Below are 17,760 nucleotides of genomic sequence, written 5' to 3' on the forward strand. Positions count from 1 at the left end.
CATGTTTTTTTTTTGTGATTAATAAAATAAATGCCACTGTTTCTTTACATCGTCCAAAATTTATGGGCTCTTACAAATGGGCCTCCCTAGCAGCTGTTCGTTAATATTCGAATATTAATAGTGGAAATAAGAGAAAATAATCTATAGAGGCCCAAAATAAGACTAGCACAGATCTCTCTTTTTTTCTTGGTCAATTTGTTTTCAACCAAAAAAATATAAAATGTAGGTGTTATTATATGATCTAATACAAAAAAGGATGGTAATATCAATAAAAACGACATCTACATTTGTCAATTTTAATACATCTAAACAAACTTACTGTATTAAATTTAATACATTTATATGTGTTATTTAATATAAATATAAAAGTAATTTAATACATTTGTATAATATAAATAAATTTAATACATTTGTATAATATAAATAAATTTAATACATTTGTATAATATAAATAAATTTAATACATTTTCTCAATACTTACTGTATTAAAACTTTATATCTCTCTCTTTTTTTTAACATCTAAACAAACTTCATCTAATAATAGCAATACATTGATGATCATTTACTGCTCTTCTTGTGTAAAAAAAAACAAAATCAATTAATTGAGACTATCTATACTCAGGTTCATCGTACTGTACTTCTTTTAAATAAAAAGAAAAATTGCTGTTTTAAAAAAAACAATCATAATGAAAAAATTAATTCAATAATATCTTCTTCTCATTAGATTTGGCTATGATTCGTTTAGTTACGATAACATAGTTCAGAACCGTTAGATCTACCCAGATTCTTAGATCCAACGGCTGAAAAATCATAGCCTTGGTCGAAGTCCACCTACCGTGTTGTGTAAGCTCGGGTTTGTTTTCTCTACAGCAGCAGACTATGATAGTACCATCGTTATCACCGTTGATTGATTTATATAAAAACACGATCTGAACCGTCGATTCAAAACACTGGGCCCAGTCTGCGAAGACTTTCCGTATTGACTTGTGGAATATTAAAAAAAAAAAAAAAAACGCATAAATTGGAAATTTTCATAAACCAATAAAAAATCATCGGACTTTAATTAGGTTTTTAATTTTTATTTAAGAGATAGAGATTAAGTAGAAAGAGAGAGAAGGGAACTTTGATTTTTTTTTTTTTAAGAGAGAAGAGAGGCTTTGTGCAATCTCTCTCACTGTGTGTGTTTTTGGTATATAATACGGCGCGAAGGTGAATAAACCCAAAAACACTTTTTTTTTTTTTTTTTAAATTTGTTTCCTTGATCGATTTCGTCTTCTCTTAGTTACGAAGACAATTCTCTTATTTATCAGTTCTTTTGAGTTCTCGGGAGGATCGTTCTCAATGGAGCCAAACGTAGTGGAGATCGCTTCTCATCATGTCGTTGCTTCCAGAACTCTAACGCCTACAAAGGTTAATGCTATTACCAAATTGGAATTGATTGATTTATTGTTAGGGTTCAATCTGTTTCACTGTTTACCCAAAATTGACTGATCTTTTTTATGTATTTATTTTTAATCTAATTCTCGTAATTGATATGCGGAATTGTTTAATTGTAAGTGCGATCATCATCAATCTCGGTTTATTATCCGTGTTTTTGTTGATTTATGGGGTTTTAGTTAGTGTGTACATTCGTTTCGTTGATGTCAATGATGTGTGATTTTTTTTTTTTTTTAGGGTTCTTTGTTTTTTTGTGTTGGCTCACTGTGCATTATATCATTGCTTGTCGGTTTTTTTCTTTATTGTTCGATTGATTTTTTTTTTTTTGTGATCGGTGGCTCTGTGATCAGTTTTAAACGTTTTCATGTTTCTGATCACACTAGAAACTGTAATTGACTGTTCGTGTTCTGTCTCTGTTTAAGTTGTAATGTTATGATATCACAAGTATGTCTATGGTTTGTGACAATTTCCTTTCTTCTTCTTCTTCTTCTTCTTCTTCTTCTTCTTCTTCTTCTTCTTCTTCTTCTTCTTCTTCTTCTTCTTCTTCTTCTTCTTCTTCTTCTTCTTCTCTGTTGGCGTTTTCTCTTGTGTATGCATAGTTTTTAAGTGTCTATTGCTCGTTTGTTGTATATTCCTCTGTTTCTTTTGTTGTGTTTTTTTCTTCTGTTCTGAATTCTTTCTAGAATCGAACTAATGTTTTTTGTTTTCTCTTACTTTTTGCGTCGTTTCGTTTGGTGGTGGTTTTGCTATTCAATTTTGGATACTTTTGTTTGTCTTACTCTGGATTTTTGCGTGGGGTTATGATTCTTGCAGGCTGAAGCTCCAGAAGTGATTGATGTGGAGCAATACGATATGCAAAACGGTGGTGTTGTTAATGGCGGCAGCAATGTGGACAATAAGAATAAAGGGAAGGCTATAGAGTCTGATTCCCTTTCTTACGATGAGCAAGATGATTATGATTATGATGCGGTATGTGTTTGAATTTTCCCTTCTTCTTCTTTTTCTTTTCTTGATGATGAGTGTACTTATCCTAAAAGGTCATGTTTTTTTTTTTTTTTTTTTATTATTCTAGGGGTCTCCTAGCGATGCTTATGATTACCCTGGATCGTCTCCAGTATCAAATAGTTTGCTTGACCCGGATTCTTTGATTTATGAAGACGACTACGACTATGATGACCAATATACTTATGAAATGGAGGAGGAGCCGGATAGTTACTCCATGTATCAAGACCTTTTTGATGGTAAGGATGTGCCAACTGGTGTCGAGGTGTCCATGGATTGGTTTCCAAATTCAGCTGACCAGGAATCAGCGAACTCAAGTGGTAGCAGCTCCAAGAAGGCAACAACAGGAGGTGGAATCCAATCTCAATCCGCTTTACCGCACCAGTCTAACGGAGTCGTACCAAACTCTGCTTATGCATTGCCACAGATCACCAAGGCACCAACCTCTAAAACATATTTTTCCACTACTTATCAGCCTCAGCCACATCCAGTACCAGTAGATACATCCGGTTTTAAAGGTTATGCTGGTCGCCAGAGAGTGGATGAGACTGTTGCACCTCCGGATTCTTCCAGAGTTAAGAGAAATATGGAGGATTTTCTTGGGCTTTATTTGTTTTTCAAAAGATTTGACGTCGTCGAAGATTGTTCAGACCACCACTATGCTACTAAGGGAACAACCTCAAAGCAGGTTGCGACCAGATGATCGTTATTAGTTTAATCATTATTCTGGAATGTTTCTTTTGTTTATTCAGGATTTAACTATTTTCCTTGTCTAATCAGCATTCAAAGGAGTGGGCGAAAAGGATCCAAGACGAGTGGAGAATTCTTGGGAGTGATTTGCCAGGTATACACGCTGTCTTATACATCAATTCCCATTGGTTGCTATTAGCAACATTCTTACATTCTTTTTTATTTATTTGTTCTTGCAACAGAGATGATATTTGTCAGAGCTTATGAATCTAGGATGGATCTTTTAAGGGCGGTGATTATCGGAGCCCAAGGAACTCCCTACCATGATGGTCTGTACTTTTTTGATATCTTCTTCCCGGATACATACCCTAATACGCCACCGGTAAGTCAACTGAAGTTTCTCATATTGAGTTTTTTTTTTTTTTTTTTTTTTTTTTTTCTCCTAAAGGTTTCTCTCTGTTGATATGTGAAATTCCGTTTGGTTTTACAAGATTGTTCATTACCATTCTGGTGGGCTGAGAATCAACCCGAATCTGTACAATTGTGGGAAAGTGTGTCTTAGTCTTCTCGGCACTTGGCAAGGTAATAACCCGAGGGAGAAATGGATCCCCAACACTTCCACAATGTTGCAGGTTCTTGTCTCGATCCAAGGTCTAATTTTAAATCAAAAACCTTACTTCAACGAGCCTGGCTACGAGAGATCAGCGGGTTCTGCATCGGGAGAGAAGGCTTCTGAAAGTTACAGCGAAAACACATTCATACTGTGTTTAAAAACTATGGTTTACACCATGAGGAGACCACCCAAGGTAACAAAAAGCACATCATCCTATTACATTGTCTCTACAAGAAAAGCTTTTAGACATTTAACTAAAAAACTTGAGATTGGTTTGTGTTGTTTTTTTGTTGTTGTTAAAGAACTTGAGATTGATTTGTTCGGGTGGGTTTTTGAATACGCAGTACTTTGAAGACTTTGTGTATGGACATTTCTTCAGCTGTGCTCACGACTTTCTGAAGGCATGTAATGCTTATAGAAACGGAGCTCGACCGGGGGGAACAACTCTGGTGAAGGGGGCTCAAGGTGTGGAAGAGAGTAGCGCAAGCAGCTCTGAGAAGTTTAGAAAAGATGTGGCTACCTTTGTGGAGACAGTGCTGTTAAAGGAGTTTATTCTTCTAGGTGTCCTTGGTCTAGAAGAGGAAGGAGAAGATAAAGCCCCTGAGACTAACAACGACGTTGCTGAGAGTAGCAACAGTACCAGATCAAGCTCCAAGAGAAACAGAGTTTCTTCTAGTTGAGCTCGGCTCCTCTCTTCTTCTTTTTTTTTTCCCTTAGTTTCTGGCGACTTAGTTTCTCCCTTTCTTACAGTCATTGATTCTCTTTTTTAATTTTTCTCTTAACTTAAGACTCTTGAGAACTGAGAAGTCACTCTCTCATATGTACAGTTGCTTTGATCAGTTAGATTTTTTATCCCCCAATTTCCTGAGTTAGAAGGTTTGGATTTTTGACTTCTGAGCTTTGTAATTCGTAATCACGACAAAAGATGAGAGAATCTGATTTACTTTACCGAAGTGTTGTTGTACTTTCAACTGATAATCTAAACTTATGTTCTAAAGAACCGGGGAGAAGTAAAAGTACACGTGGACATCCACGTGTCATCTCCTACTAAAAACCCTAAACCCTTCATCTCTCTGTATATTAGCCGTCTCTAACTAAGCAAGACATCATCAGTCACACACACAGCGATCAAACATGGCTTCAGTTTCATCATCGGCGGCGAGATCACTCATACGAGACGGTAAATCAGCGGTGAATCTACTCCTCCGGGTACGTACGGCCAATCTCACAGAGACAGTGCAGAACAATGGACCGGCCATTCGGTCTCTGCTTCGCTTAAAAAACCAGAAGCCGGCTAGCCAATACCCGGTTTTCCCTAAAACATTTCCGGTAACGCAAACCGGTTTCCGTGTCGGCGTTGTTCAGCAGGAGGACGTTTCGGAGAGAATAGGGAAAATGGAGGCGGCTCATGGAAAGCGAGTGGTGAACAAGAACGAGGACGTCGATACGGAAGAAGAAGAGGAGACAGATTTTGATGAGGATGAGATTGATGACGTGGATATCGACGACGACGATGAAGAGTTTGAAGATATTGATGAAGATGAAGAGGAAGAGGAGGAGCCCAAGTACACAGGAAAGAAGAAGTAGAAGTAGTTTAGTAATAAAAAAGCCTCTTTCGTTCTTGGCAAAATGCTTCTGTTCTTGCTTTGAGATTAATTGGTTCTAAAATGAGAGCATTTCTTCTTGTTATTTTTTTTTTCTCACATTCCATTTTTATAATAAAATTTGTGATTTTGGTTATCAAATTGATGAACAATTCGTATTTCCAAAACTTTAGCTCTACCACTGCTCTTCTCTCACCCAACTTTGGCACTATCTCTGTTTTTTACAATCGTGATTCTGATAACAGCTAAACCCGGATTGGTAGAGTGCTGCCTAACCGAAATCGGATTTGATGGTCGGTATAAAAATAGACTTTAGCGGAGTCCTCTAAAACGGCGTCGTTATATTATTAGAGGCGAATGAATGACGTGGCGAGGATAAAATAGCCTCTGTGTGGACTCTGTAGTCAGTCAGAGAGTCATTCAAAAATTATCAACCTACCCGTATCTGCCAAAAACTTCTCTACCACTCGCTCTCGCTCTGCTTCAATGGCGTCTCTGCTCGATTCCGTCACCGTGACCCGCGTGTTCTCTCTTCCGATCGCGTCTTCTTCGATTTCATCTGCCTCAGCTGTTCCTTCGGTTTCTGGACGCCGGATTTCTCCCGTCAGGGTTCTGGAATTCAAAGGTTTGAAGGCTTCGCGGAGTTTGGTGACTCAGTCAGCGAGTCTGCTGGGTGCGAATCGTAGATCCAGATTCGCTCGCGGTGGAAGAATCGCCTGCGAGGCTCAGGACACCACTGCCGCCGTCGAAGGTATACATATACACACAGCCTTTTTTAACTTCATAGAGAAGCTGTATGGTATATAATAAGTTCATTCATGGTGAATCTGAGGTTGATAAGTTTCCTAAATTTTAGGAATTGCGAGACTAAGGAGCCTACAAGTTTTGTAACTCAAATTCTTATGAAACATTGGATTCTTCTTAGGAACATTGTCACTGTATTCATAGAGATTCTAGAACTCGGAGTGTTTTGGTTAATCCTTGGTCTGTTATATTCTCTGAAACTATGATACATAGGGGGACTAGATGTTTGGATTCTGAAACTAGAACTCGTAGATCTGAACCTTAGAACATTATTTTGGTTGATCTCGTTTGAGGAGGACTCAAGTACAATGCAGTATTGGAATTGATATGCTCTATATACAATTTCGCAGTCTCTGATTTGGTATCATTCATGGATCTATAACTTGTTTGTTGGATGGTTGCAGTACCAAACCTGTCTGATTCAGAATGGCAAACACAGGTTCTCGAATCAGATGTCCCTGTTCTGGTCGAATTTTGGGCGCCGTGGTGTGGACCGTGCCGTATGATTCACCCTATAGTTGACCAACTGGCCAAGGATTTCGCAGGGAAGTTCAAATTCTACAAAATCAATACCGACGAGAGCCCAAACACTGCGAACCGTTACGGGATACGGAGTGTTCCGACAGTAATCATCTTCAAAGACGGTGAGAAGAAAGACAGTATCATCGGAGCTGTCCCTAGGGAGACATTGGAGAAAACTATACAAAGATTCTTGGTCGAGTGAAACAAAATTTGATTCTATTGTGTCACTCAAAACCACTTTACCTTATCTTCTCTGTTGTATAATCTCTGTAAAGTCTTTTGAGGTTTTTCACTATTATGTTACCGTTCGTAGTCCACTTTGTCTGATTTAATCAAAAAAAGAAAAAAGAAAAAATAAAAATCCACCGACGCCAATGAGAAGCACAACTTCACGTTGAAGCACATGCCATTGTTCTTCCTAATAAGCCTATATAATTCACCGTACAATCTATACATACATATATGTTTTGAGTAATGTAGGCTTCCGTACTGTTTCATTCTGTGTACTGCATAGGACATATATTAATACCACGCAGGGTCTATGTAATCTTATATTTATGTGTTTGTGTTGCATCACGATTTCTAATCCAATTATAACCGTGTATCCTTTGTGCCATGTATACGGTAATCAAACAACGCGTTTCCTTTCTGAATAAATTTAATTGGATGCCCACATCTAATCTCGAATTACACACAGGTCATCATCCACAAAGAGTTTTACGTGAACTCGCATTAAATACATCAATAGACTAGAACGTATAATTTGAAATATATAGCTAGATCTCAACTTTTTATACGCCTTAATAATTAAGATACGAAATTCTGAACTAAATATATAGCTAGATATCAAAAACGTTTGTCAACTGTTCCCATCATCTTCATTATATAACACATTTTCCTCCTCTTCTATGAAATATCCGAACCAAATGTTAGTTACAGTCAGATTACAAGGCACTTCCATCTATAACCCAAATATAGAGCTAAAAATACCATTGTCTTGTATAATTTGATTTAGACGTATAGTATATTATGGTTTTATGGAGATATCATCAGTACTAACATTTTTCAAACTACAGTACTTCACCAAAATAAGCAAAATCAACTATATATGACATATTGACATTAAAGTGTTTTAATATTTCAACTATAGGAAACTATGTTCCCTGTGTTTAGACCTATATCTATTCAATTATTAGAGAATTTTTCAAGAGCAATAAAAAATATAAGGATCCAACTAAGAAAGATAACGAACACATGCATATGAGATTGTGGTGCATGTAAGTGAAATAAGTCGTAATAATCACCGACAAAACGCGTTAACACTTATTTTTGATCCTTATAAAACGAGTCTAAATGTATTCCTTCTTCTTCAAGCAATCAATTGTGAGTTCAAAGCTTTTCGAACCTCTTTGTTTCATCAAGAATTAGATATATCCTTATCTAAACAATTTTTGGAGATGAAGGGAAAATATTTGGTAGCGGTTATTCTCTTGGTTGGTACGTTAAGTGTGGGGATGTGTTCTAACGGTTGGATAAGGGCTCATGCAACGTATTATGGTGTTAATGATAGCCCTGCTTCACTTGGTAACAAAAAAACTCTAGTTTTATATACTTTTTTTTTTTGTGTTACTTAAGTTTTTGTATATTAAATACAATTTTGTAAAACAATTTTATAGGAGGAGCTTGTGGGTATGACAATCCGTACCACGCCGGATTTGGAGCCCACACAGCGGCGCTAAGCGGTGCGCTATTCAAAAGCGGTGAGTCATGTGGTGGGTGCTACCAGGTGAGGTGCGACTTTCCGGCAGATCCTAAGTGGTGTCTCCGAGGAGCTGCCGTGACGGTGACGGCTACAAACTTTTGTCCGTCGAACAACAATAATGGTTGGTGCAATCTCCCTCGCCATCACTTTGACATGTCCTCGCCCGCCTTCTTCCGCATTGCCCGTCGCGGCAATGAAGGCATTGTTCCCGTCTTCTATCGCCGGTAACGCGCGTATTCAAAATTTCCAGTGCTATAAGAGTTAATTACTAATGCTGTGTTTGTATTAAAATATCAAAATGTGTAGTATAACTAATAATCCTAAACTTGTATATAAACGCTAACGCAATACTCTTATTTTGCTCAAACCTTAAAGAGCTCGTAATGATTAAATCTTTAAAACCTTATAGGGTGGGATGCAAAAGAAGAGGAGGCGTTAGGTTTACTATGAGAGGGCAAGGTAACTTCAATATGGTAATGATCTCAAACGTTGGCGGTGGCGGCTCGGTGAGAGCGGTAGCGGTAAGGGGCTCAAACGGAAAAACTTGGCTTCAGATGACCCGTAATTGGGGTGCTAACTGGCAGAGCTCCGGCGATCTCCGGGGACAAAGACTCTCCTTCAGAGTAACTCTTATTGACCGCAAAACTTTGACGTTTTTGAACGTTGTCCCTTCTTCTTGGTGGTTTGGACAAACCTTCTCTTCTCGAGGACGCCAGTTTGTCTGAATATAGTGCTCTGGTTAAACAACAACATTTCATTGTTTTACGCATGAGGCTTATTTCAGCTATTTGCTTATTTATGAACTTGTCCTTGTTTTGATTGGGCAATGTTCTTTTGTTTTTATTTTTCTTGCTAAATAATTTCAATCTTGCTTAATCAATTAAAATTTTATTTAACCAAGTGGTTTTCTCATTTATGTATGTATGAAGCATTCTCGAAAGTTAATAGAGTTTTGCTAAGTCTATATTAATGGAAATAACATATTTATAAGTTCATTTAATCATTTGTCAACAGAATTATCAAAGCTAATTCGTAACCTGAAATAATTCGCACCTTTTTTTTTTTTTTTGTCAGTGAAATTATTCTTTCTTACAGAAAGATTTAAAAGAAATATAAAAAATATACGAAATCCAGAGCAATAATATATAAAAATTGAAAAAAACAAGGTGCTGCTGGCCCATGCTTTTCAGTCTTTTCTGCTACCTTTTCCTCTATTCTCCAAGGGTTGATTTTTCAAATACAAAATAAATATACTACATAATTTAATATAGAAAGTGATGAGATTAATAAAAAAATTGAACCAATTTGCAAGAATTTGTTATGAGGTTAATAAAAAATAGAACTACAATATTTTCCTCACAACCATGAAGGTTTCACACCCCATTTAGTTATGTATCACCACACCAGACTGATGTAAGCTTTTAATAATTTGTAATACTATCACAAAGCTTTTTTCTTTTTGTCATCAATATCTACACCATAACTCTGGTCCTTTTTTTTAATTAAATAATATAACAAAGAAAAAAGTGGAATCATTGTTATTTTTTAATGAAGTGGATGGCGTTATACAGTTGCAGATCTCACAGTGAGAATAAGAACAAAAAAGCTTGTTTTTAAATCTAATACAAAAGCACAGGAAGAACAAAGATTTTTAAAAATGGGTTAATTAAGGAACCAACTCTTATTAAAAATGGTCAAAAAATCACAAAGCCCATCAGAACCACCAGACATGGATTCTTTTTCATGTTCCACGGATGATAGATTGAACAGAAACCATTTAATTTTATCTTTTACCAAAAAGAAAAAAAAAATCACTTTTTTAATAACACAACTAGTAAATGACATAAATACCCTCCTACTGGTTTCACACTCTTTTCTTGAACAATGGAACACAGAGAAAGAGAGAGAAGACACTCTTTTAGTCTTCTTTAGTAAAGGTTTCTCTCTGTGTTCTCTCCAAAATTCCCTTTTTTTTTTTTGGACTTGAGGGTTTCTGAAGAAACAGAGCTGTGGCCAAAGATGAGAGGACCTTTGGGAGCTGTGATTGGAAGATATACTTCAAGTGATGGGAGTGTTGCAAATGATGGGATCATCAAGCACAATAGAAAGTGTAGAGATATTACGTTTCTCGTCATCTTCATTGCCTTTTGGGTCTCAATGATTGTCAATTCCAGCTTTGGTTTTAACCAAGGTAACCCATTAAGGTAAAGATTTGATGGATTTTTCAATATACCTCTTTGGACAATTTAAAAGCCTAGTCTTTTTGTTTTTGTTCGTCTATTTCCTCCTAAAACCTCAAATGGGATTTTCAATTCTTCCTCTATGTTTTGCTAGTCTTGGCTTATTACACCTTTTTTTATTATGCCAAAGGTTGTACCTTTATAGTACTATTTGTAGAGTAAAGTAGAGATTTTTCTTCTTCTTCTTGGTGTTCTTTAGAAAAGAGATTCATAATCCTGATTGTGAAAAGCTTAAACCTTATTCATTATCCAGTTGCGTTCTGTAAATCAAAATCGTTAGTGGTGATGTCATATATGAACTGTTCTTGCAGACTCACATATGGATTGGACTATGAAGGGAATGTGTGTGGTAGCAAGCATCGTCACCGTGACCTTACTCAACTTGAGCTTAGATATTGGGTGAACCCTAACCAAGTTTATGAAAGTGGTTTGAAAGATGGGGAACTCAAATTGGCTAATGCCAGAACTGTTTGTCTCTTGGATTGCCCTGCACCCTCTGATGATACTCTCAACTGGGTCTGTGATTATCCTGATGGCGAGATTCGTCTCAAGATGAATGATTGGATCGACAGGAATTACGATTACTTTGAATTTCTTACTCCGGAAATGAGGAATTCCTCTCTTCAGCTTCAGGGTCCTTGTTACCCTGTAATCTTCCCTAGTGTGAATGGTAAGAGTTCATCTTTTATATGTACAAAGACTAGTCTTTATTTACTTTCTATTACTCATGTGTAACAAGATTTGTTCTTTAACTGGTTAGTTTATTGGAGCTGCCAATATATTGCTCGTGCTTCAAATTCATCCTTGCGCCACTGGCAGCAGATGGGTGGTGTGAATATTCAAGAGGACATGATCATAGACAAATCGATTCGAAGGTCAATGAATTCTCGAGCCTCAGTTCTAAAGGTTAGAATGATCCTCATCTCTATTAACATGTAAACAATTTCCTTGTAAAAATGATGAGTTTGAAGAATGCTTCTAAGCTTTTGTTGGTGTGTGCAATCGCAGCGTTATGTAGCTGACATTGGGAAGTCATGGCCAGTATTGATCGTTTGTGGAGGCCTTGTCCCACTGTTTCTATCCATTATTTGGCTGCTTCTAATTCGACATTTTGTTGCCGCCATGCCATGGATAACTGTGGTCCTTTTCAACATGCTCTTAATATCAGTAACAATATTCTACTACTTAAAAGGTTGGTTAAGAAATCAAACTTCCCTTCTCTGTCTCTATCTCTGTGTTTCAATTCATATATGCTTATTCAGCTTTGTATCCTTTGTAGCTGGATGGATAGGAAATGATGCTGTAACACCTATCATTGGTGAGCATGACCCATACTTTCATGTGTATGGTCGAGTAAGTTTAACACTTCTGCGTTACGCTGCCTTCTAATTCCCTATATTATGAGACCATTAGTCCCATTATTTTCCAAGCTTATTTGCGTTTGCTTGTTCCTAGGAGCTGACTCATGTCCGTGGAATTGCCATTCTGATGACTTTTATCTCAATTGTTGCTATCCTCACTTCAATCGCCATCATCCGCCGGATTCTAATGGCAACATCAGTCCTCAAGGCGAGTATTACTTTCTTAGTAATTTTGATGCTAGTTTGGATTTTGCTAGAGAGGTCAATGTGTTGTGTACTTGTGAAATCCAGGTAGCTGCTAAGGTAATTGGAGAAGTTCAAGCGCTGATTATATTCCCGGCCTTACCGTTCGCAATGCTTGCGATATTCTATATGTTCTGGATATCAGCGGCTCTCCATCTGTTCAGTTCTGGTCAAGTTGTTCAGAACAACTGCAACAACACTAACTGCTGTGCGTATGATCTCGTGTTAAAGAAAGTGAATTGTGACCGTTGCTGCGGTTACAGCATACGTTACACTCCCCATATCACTATTGCTATATTCTTCCACCTGTTTGGTTGCTATTGGGCCACGCAGTTTTTCATTGCATCTTCCGCCACTGTGATTGCTGGCTCTGTTGCCTCATATTATTGGGCTCAAGGGGAAGCATCGGTAAGCTAACATTTCTGAGCAAAATACAAGAAACTTTCGATTATTAGTTATTAGTATGTCTTGATTGGGGTTTTATGGCTGAACAATGCAGCCAGAGATACCGTTTCTTCCTGTTTTCGCCTCAATGAAGCGGCTTGCACGCTACAACCTAGGATCTGTGGCTCTTGGTTCACTCATTGTCTCTTTTGTGGAGTCTGTTCGATTCATTCTCGAAGCAATTCGTCGTAGAACAAAAGTAAGCGGGGCCACACCTGATCACTGGTTTTGGAGAATGGCTCATTACACTTCACGTGGCTGTCTCAAAAGCGTGGAGTGGACCATCAAATCAGTTAACCGTAATGCCTACATAATGGTAATAGAAACTCTCCTCCTTTTAGCAAAACGAAGCGCCCATTTCTTTCAACCATTTCTTGATAAAGTGTCTGTCTCTCGGTGTCTTTTCAGATTGCTATAACAGGCGAAAGCTTCTGCAAATCGTCTGCAATTGCGACAGAGTTGATCATGAGCAACATTCTGAGGATAGGGAAAGTTAATGTGATAGGAGATGTTATATTGTTTCTAGGAAAGCTTTGTGTGAGTCTCTTCAGTGCTCTCTTTGGATTCTTGATGTTGGATTCACACAAGTATAGGACTTCTCACAACAAAGTCTCATCCCCGCTATTACCTGTTTTGGTAAAACCTTTTCCTTACCCTCTAAACTCGATTGTAAATACGGAGACAGATGTTTTTTGAGCTTGAATAGGTTTGCTCGTGACTCTTTTGCACAGGCATGTTGGGCTTTGGGGTATATTGTGGCGACACTTTTCTTTGCGGTGGTTGAGATGTCGATAGACACGATCATTCTCTCCTTTTGTCAAGACTCAGAGGATAATCAAGGGAATGCTCAGCATGCGCCACCTCTTCTGCTTGAAACTTTAGATAGCAATCAGGAGGAAGAGGTTCAGAGACTTACCCACTGATTGATCCATACTGTATAAGTTTTGTTTTTTTCTTTGGTTGGCCGGTTTATATGGTTTTGAAAATGGAATATTTTATCTCTAAAACATTATAAAAATATTGTAATGTCAGATGGCTTTGATAATTCTTCGATTCTCAAACCAAAAATCATAATTTTTGCAAGATGCCTCTCTGTTTGGTTACAATTTAGACATCTATAGAATGAAGCAAAGAATTTGATCCTTATTATTTCTTGGCAAAAGTCAATTTCTTGGGGTCAATCTCGTCAACACGAATCATCATCACAAGGCCATTATCTTCTTCAGTCCAACCAATAGATTCTCCCTCCAGCAGCTTTACAATATGCTAAGAAAACAACATAAATAGAAGCAACTTCAAGTTTTTTTTTCAGAGATGAAGACAGTTCTAAACAGATGCAAACAGATGAGTAAAAGTAGTACCTTTCGTTTGCTTTTGAAATCTTCGTTCTTGTCACCCAATGTGACTCTGAGGTACTTGAAAGCTAAATCAGAAATAGAATACAAACTCATCAAACAAACTAGTTTTGTTTCTGTTTAAAGAGAGGGATTTAAAACCTTACATGAAATGCCAGAGAAGTAAATAAGTTGGCGCTTGAGAAGACGAAGAGCTTCCTTTGCTTGGTGTTCGTTCACATTCACTGTCACTACCTCGTCTTCCTTGAAAGTCGAACCATCATCTTCCCTACAAGCATGGTTTTAAATTTTATCAACTATTCTTGCCAATTGAGTATACAGCAGAAAATGACATTAAACGACTGATAATAAATGGACTTAGAAATTAACAGACTTGACTTCAATCATCTTTGCTACAGATTTGTCATCCGCTTCTCGAGCTTTTTGTCCGAAAAAGTGTCCCTATGTATTGTAGAAGACATCGATAGTTGTTATATAGAACACATGAAAGACATTGATCACTTTGGACCAAAAAATTACTTTCCAAATTGTACCTTCTCCACGAGTCTGCGTGCTCGCTCAGGTTCTCCTTTGGAGAATGCTTCTGCAGCCTGCCAAAGAGGACAAGGTTTTAGTTATGCAACCATCACATCATGGCAGTCATACATTGAATATACATAGCAGGGTATTAGGAAACTGAATCCTTATCATCTCAAAGGCTTACAGCTCCGTAATATTCTTTCATCTGATTCCAATACTCATGTACTGCTTTACGATGAGCCTTAAATTCATTATCATCATCTTCATCTATCAAAGGAGAAAATTGATAGTTGAGAAACTCTTGAGAAACGAGAGAATAAACTCAAATAAACGTACATGTAAGACGATGACAAAGTTACCTTCTTTAGATGTATGTGACGATCGTTTCATAGCAACTACTCTCTCTTGAAAAGGGTCTTCCAGAGGTTTAAAAACAGGACGACCAGTAACTCTTGCTCTCCTTTCTCCAAATCTTCGAGTTAATTTTGGTTCTTCCTCCTCATATCTTTCCGCACCTGAGAACAAAGCTTTTAAAACCTCCTTTTCAAGACCAGTTTTGTCAATGCCTCCTTCCTGTGAACCAGAAAAGGTTCTTGCACCGTCACTGCATCATAACAAAAAGCAATTTGAATAGGAAAAATATCAAAAGGATTCCCAAGGGAAGGGTTTGATACAGAGATTGACTAGAAAAAGCGTGCCTCTGACAAAAATCTTGCAGTTCCACTTGGTTGCAGGATGTAGATCCCCGTCTTTGTGGATCAACTTTTGGCATCTTTAAGAAGAGGGGATCAAACCAACAGAGTCAGACTTAGAAGAAGACATTATTCTATAACAAAGACCAAACTGAAAGTCATAGCAAAAGCTCACAACTTCATTGGAAATTCCACCATCAGCATACTTCTTGGTATCAGACAAGTCAAGCAGTTTCTCCGTACTCTGCAATGTAATAAAGAATATAGTGTGGATGCCTAAAAAGAAGATCCAGCAAAAGATCCAAAGGCAGGATCTATGAAATACTCACAAGAGACATATGCCAAGAGCTAAGAAATACCACTAACAATCAAGTGATCAAAAATTAGTGGCGACCGTGGGTATGCAATTGCAAAGTCAACTTTATCTCAAACTTTAGTCAGCCATAGTACCAAGACAGAGAAAAGGATCGTCAAAGTCGCTCAAGGGTATAATTGTAACTAAATAGATAAAGTAGCTCAAATAAAGAGTGATGCGACTATAAAGGTCACACAGGTCATAATTAAGTTAATGGTCATCTTGATGAGCTCAAGGTATGGGAAAATATAATATAATTCAGCCAAGAAATGATACAAGATATTATGATATTTAGAGAAAGAAGATAGTGGAGGCAAAAGCAAAACGCTTAAAGTAATAAAAATACATTACTTTTCAGAGCTAAGGGAATCGGCTTACCTTCTCCACATCATATCCGCATACGCCTGATAGTTTGGTGGAAAAGCAGATTAAGTTTAGCAGCTAGGGTCACCAACACCAGTTTAAAGAAGAAAAAAATGTCGAGCATACATAAAAAAAGCTAGAGAACGCTTACCAAGAACCTGGTGAATGACATCTGGGCTAGCTTGAAAACCCTCTCCAAGCATCTTAACAATAAATTCCTCAAGATCAGTTGGAGCCCTGCTTATCTTTGCCTCGTTACTTTTTGGCATTTCTTCACTCCATATCTCAGTTTCTGGAATATCCCTCGAGTCTATCTTCATTGGCTTAGTTGTTTTTCGGGGAGCATTTGATATAGGCCTGGTTGTAGCATACTCCTTACCGATAAAACTTGAAATAGTGCCCCCAGATATAGAAGTTTTCTTCGGCCTCCATACTTTGGCTTTGCTGTCTTCTTGTCGTCGAACTTCCTTAGGAACATAGACCTGAGTAGGCTTTGAGGTTGCTTTCTCCATTTCAACTTGGTCACTTTGAGGCGTCTTTTCAGTCATTGCAAAGAGAATCTCACCAGCCACATTGACATTCTGGCTTGCTTGGTAGTACGCAGTAGTAATGTCATCAAGAGAAAAACGAGAACTAAAAGCTTCAAGAAGCACTAGCAAACCTCTTGAATCAGGATCACTGTGCGAAGAGCTTGCAACCATTGACATTTCTCTCCTACTAATTCACAGTGCAAAAACAAATGGCTCAGTTAACAACAGTAGTAGCTATACATAACAAGAAAAATGTTATGCATTCGAAGCTGCAAATAACAAGTTTCATCCATCTTCCTAATAACCATCACTGACTAGGACACTAAAGGAGAACATGGCTTGTAATCATGTTAAGAAAAAGACGATAGATTTGGTTTAAAAAATTCAATGTGCTACAAAAAAGTGCATCGCAACAAACACCTGGTAGGCATTATTATATCTCCGACCTAAGTGGATTAATGGAACCTGCTTAATTTACCTCTAAGCAAGCCAATCAATGATCTTTTTCTAAATTATAATGTAATGCAAGTGAAGCAAACCAATGGCACAGTGACATAGCAGACGAAAATAGGCATAATCAAAAGCACAATTAGGGAAGCCCATAATCAAAGCGAGGAATCACCAATAAAGAAGAAAGAATCTCTCAAAAAGAGCCAACTCGAACTCGTTTCGAAACCGCATTACGCCATAGAAATTTAACCTCGTTTCTAATAATCAGCAATGCAAATAGAAAAAATGTAAAACGGAGAGTGTGAGTGAGTAAGAGTTCGCTTACCGAAATCGATGTAGCCGGAGCCGTACAGAGAGGGTTATGTTAATCGAGAATCTAAAATAAGGTATTTGCTTTCGAAAAAGATCGGAACTTGTGTGAAATCGACCCGAGAAGGAGACGAAGAAGACGAGAAAAAGAGAGAATCAGGAAAAAAAAAATAGTTTTTTAAGTACGGAGATGCCTTTGGGTGCATGAGAGGAGAAGTGAAAGCAAAAAAAAGCAAGAACCTTTTGCTTTTCCTCCAACTCACTCGCTTATAAGAAAAAGTGACAATTTTTTTGAAAATCGAAAGAGCCCAATTTCCCCAATTTTTGAGTCGATAGATCCACATTACTTACATGTGCAAATGTTTTGATTGAGAAATTTTTACATGCTTTTGAAGAGAGAAACCAAAAAAAAAAAAAAAAAGTGTGATTTTTGAAACTTGAAAGACTATTCATCAAGTTTCATTT

At 37.5% G+C, this 17,760-nt stretch overlaps 6 protein-coding genes across 17 annotated transcripts; 5 read left to right on the forward strand and 1 right to left on the reverse strand.

The window, feature by feature from the left end:
• Nucleotides 1-677: 677 nt before the first annotated feature.
• Nucleotides 678-4,602, forward strand: LOC104780079 (putative ubiquitin-conjugating enzyme E2 25). Its single transcript, XM_010504549.3, has 8 exons — nucleotides 678-1,209; nucleotides 1,311-1,410; nucleotides 2,251-2,406; nucleotides 2,510-3,127; nucleotides 3,220-3,283; nucleotides 3,372-3,511; nucleotides 3,621-3,935; nucleotides 4,087-4,602. The coding sequence occupies exons 2-8, from the start codon at nucleotides 1,342-1,344 to the stop codon at nucleotides 4,420-4,422; spliced, it is 1,698 nt and encodes a 565-aa protein (XP_010502851.2). The 5' UTR covers nucleotides 678-1,209; nucleotides 1,311-1,341; the 3' UTR covers nucleotides 4,423-4,602.
• On the forward strand, nucleotides 1,728-7,033 carry LOC104780103 (thioredoxin M4, chloroplastic). Of its 2 annotated transcripts, XM_087506813.1 has the most exons (3): nucleotides 1,728-1,839; nucleotides 5,731-6,097; nucleotides 6,555-7,033. In XM_087506813.1, the coding sequence occupies exons 2-3, from the start codon at nucleotides 5,833-5,835 to the stop codon at nucleotides 6,872-6,874; spliced, it is 585 nt and encodes a 194-aa protein (XP_087362939.1). In that variant the 5' UTR covers nucleotides 1,728-1,839; nucleotides 5,731-5,832; the 3' UTR covers nucleotides 6,875-7,033. The 2 variants fall into 2 exon arrangements, with proteins under 2 accessions (XP_087362939.1, XP_010502872.1); XM_010504570.2 differs by lacking the exon at nucleotides 1,728-1,839 and having other exon boundaries at nucleotides 5,669-6,097.
• On the forward strand, nucleotides 4,826-5,487 carry LOC104780094 (uncharacterized). The gene has a single exon (XM_010504559.3). It carries the CDS (start codon nucleotides 4,877-4,879, stop codon nucleotides 5,327-5,329), a length of 453 nt encoding a protein of 150 aa, XP_010502861.1. The 5' UTR covers nucleotides 4,826-4,876; the 3' UTR covers nucleotides 5,330-5,487.
• A 998-nt stretch (nucleotides 7,034-8,031) lies between the features above and the next one.
• LOC104780112 (expansin-A12) lies at nucleotides 8,032-9,434 on the forward strand. Its single transcript, XM_010504580.3, has 3 exons — nucleotides 8,032-8,256; nucleotides 8,349-8,658; nucleotides 8,844-9,434. The coding sequence occupies exons 1-3, from the start codon at nucleotides 8,130-8,132 to the stop codon at nucleotides 9,157-9,159; spliced, it is 753 nt and encodes a 250-aa protein (XP_010502882.3). The 5' UTR covers nucleotides 8,032-8,129; the 3' UTR covers nucleotides 9,160-9,434.
• An 849-nt stretch (nucleotides 9,435-10,283) lies between these two features.
• On the forward strand, nucleotides 10,284-13,805 carry LOC104780142 (choline transporter protein 1). The gene is made up of 10 exons (XM_010504617.3): nucleotides 10,284-10,638; nucleotides 10,986-11,344; nucleotides 11,435-11,580; nucleotides 11,683-11,866; nucleotides 11,954-12,027; nucleotides 12,130-12,243; nucleotides 12,327-12,686; nucleotides 12,778-13,038; nucleotides 13,131-13,358; nucleotides 13,454-13,805. Exons 1-10 carry the CDS (start codon nucleotides 10,454-10,456, stop codon nucleotides 13,643-13,645), a joined length of 2,103 nt encoding a protein of 700 aa, XP_010502919.2. The 5' UTR covers nucleotides 10,284-10,453; the 3' UTR covers nucleotides 13,646-13,805.
• Nucleotides 13,756-17,734, reverse strand: LOC104780122 (putative nuclear RNA export factor SDE5). Of its 11 annotated transcripts, none has more exons than XM_087506839.1 (12): nucleotides 17,312-17,734; nucleotides 16,158-16,720; nucleotides 16,022-16,047; nucleotides 15,467-15,532; nucleotides 15,295-15,368; nucleotides 14,956-15,200; nucleotides 14,781-14,863; nucleotides 14,611-14,667; nucleotides 14,451-14,518; nucleotides 14,224-14,345; nucleotides 14,084-14,145; nucleotides 13,756-13,988 (listed from the first exon to the last, which is right to left on the reverse strand). In XM_087506839.1, the coding sequence occupies exons 2-12, from the start codon at nucleotides 16,711-16,713 to the stop codon at nucleotides 13,869-13,871; spliced, it is 1,479 nt and encodes a 492-aa protein (XP_087362965.1). In that variant the 5' UTR covers nucleotides 16,714-16,720; nucleotides 17,312-17,734; the 3' UTR covers nucleotides 13,756-13,868. The 11 variants fall into 11 exon arrangements, with proteins under 11 accessions (XP_087362965.1, XP_010502892.2, XP_019102010.2 ...); XM_010504590.3 differs by having other exon boundaries at nucleotides 15,464-15,532; XM_019246465.2 differs by having other exon boundaries at nucleotides 15,464-15,532; nucleotides 16,158-16,723; nucleotides 17,312-17,716.
• Between the last annotated feature and the right edge of the window lie 26 nt (nucleotides 17,735-17,760).

Source organism: Camelina sativa, chromosome 1 (genome assembly GCF_030686135.1).
Source record: "Camelina sativa cultivar CO46 ecotype springtype chromosome 1, ASM3068613v1".
Classification (NCBI taxonomy): Eukaryota; Viridiplantae; Streptophyta; class Magnoliopsida; order Brassicales; family Brassicaceae; genus Camelina; species Camelina sativa.

Coding starts and splice junctions, on each gene's coding strand:
- LOC104780079 (XM_010504549.3), top strand. CDS start 1,342: ATGGAGCCAAACGTAGTGGAGATCGCTTCTCATCATGTCGTTGCTTCC. Junction 3,284..3,371: donor TCTTGGGAGTGATTTGCCAG/GTATACACGCTG, acceptor TTCTTGCAACAG/AGATGATATTTGTCAGAGCT. Junction 3,512..3,620: donor CATACCCTAATACGCCACCG/GTAAGTCAACTG, acceptor TGGTTTTACAAG/ATTGTTCATTACCATTCTGG.
- LOC104780094 (XM_010504559.3), top strand. CDS start 4,877: ATGGCTTCAGTTTCATCATCGGCGGCGAGATCACTCATACGAGACGGT.
- LOC104780103 (XM_087506813.1), top strand. CDS start 5,833: ATGGCGTCTCTGCTCGATTCCGTCACCGTGACCCGCGTGTTCTCTCTT. Junction 6,098..6,554: donor CACCACTGCCGCCGTCGAAG/GTATACATATAC, acceptor GGATGGTTGCAG/TACCAAACCTGTCTGATTCA.
- LOC104780112 (XM_010504580.3), top strand. CDS start 8,130: ATGAAGGGAAAATATTTGGTAGCGGTTATTCTCTTGGTTGGTACGTTA. Junction 8,257..8,348: donor TGATAGCCCTGCTTCACTTG/GTAACAAAAAAA, acceptor ACAATTTTATAG/GAGGAGCTTGTGGGTATGAC. Junction 8,659..8,843: donor GTTCCCGTCTTCTATCGCCG/GTAACGCGCGTA, acceptor AAAACCTTATAG/GGTGGGATGCAAAAGAAGAG.
- LOC104780142 (XM_010504617.3), top strand. CDS start 10,454: ATGAGAGGACCTTTGGGAGCTGTGATTGGAAGATATACTTCAAGTGAT. Junction 11,345..11,434: donor AATCTTCCCTAGTGTGAATG/GTAAGAGTTCAT, acceptor TTAACTGGTTAG/TTTATTGGAGCTGCCAATAT. Junction 12,687..12,777: donor GGGCTCAAGGGGAAGCATCG/GTAAGCTAACAT, acceptor TGAACAATGCAG/CCAGAGATACCGTTTCTTCC.
- LOC104780122 (XM_010504590.3), bottom strand. CDS start 16,713: ATGTCAATGGTTGCAAGCTCTTCGCACAGTGATCCTGATTCAAGAGGT. Junction 14,668..14,780: donor TGAAAGAATATTACGGAGCT/GTAAGCCTTTGA, acceptor CCTCTTTGGCAG/GCTGCAGAAGCATTCTCCAA. Junction 14,146..14,223: donor TTACTTCTCTGGCATTTCAT/GTAAGGTTTTAA, acceptor TTTCTGATTTAG/CTTTCAAGTACCTCAGAGTC.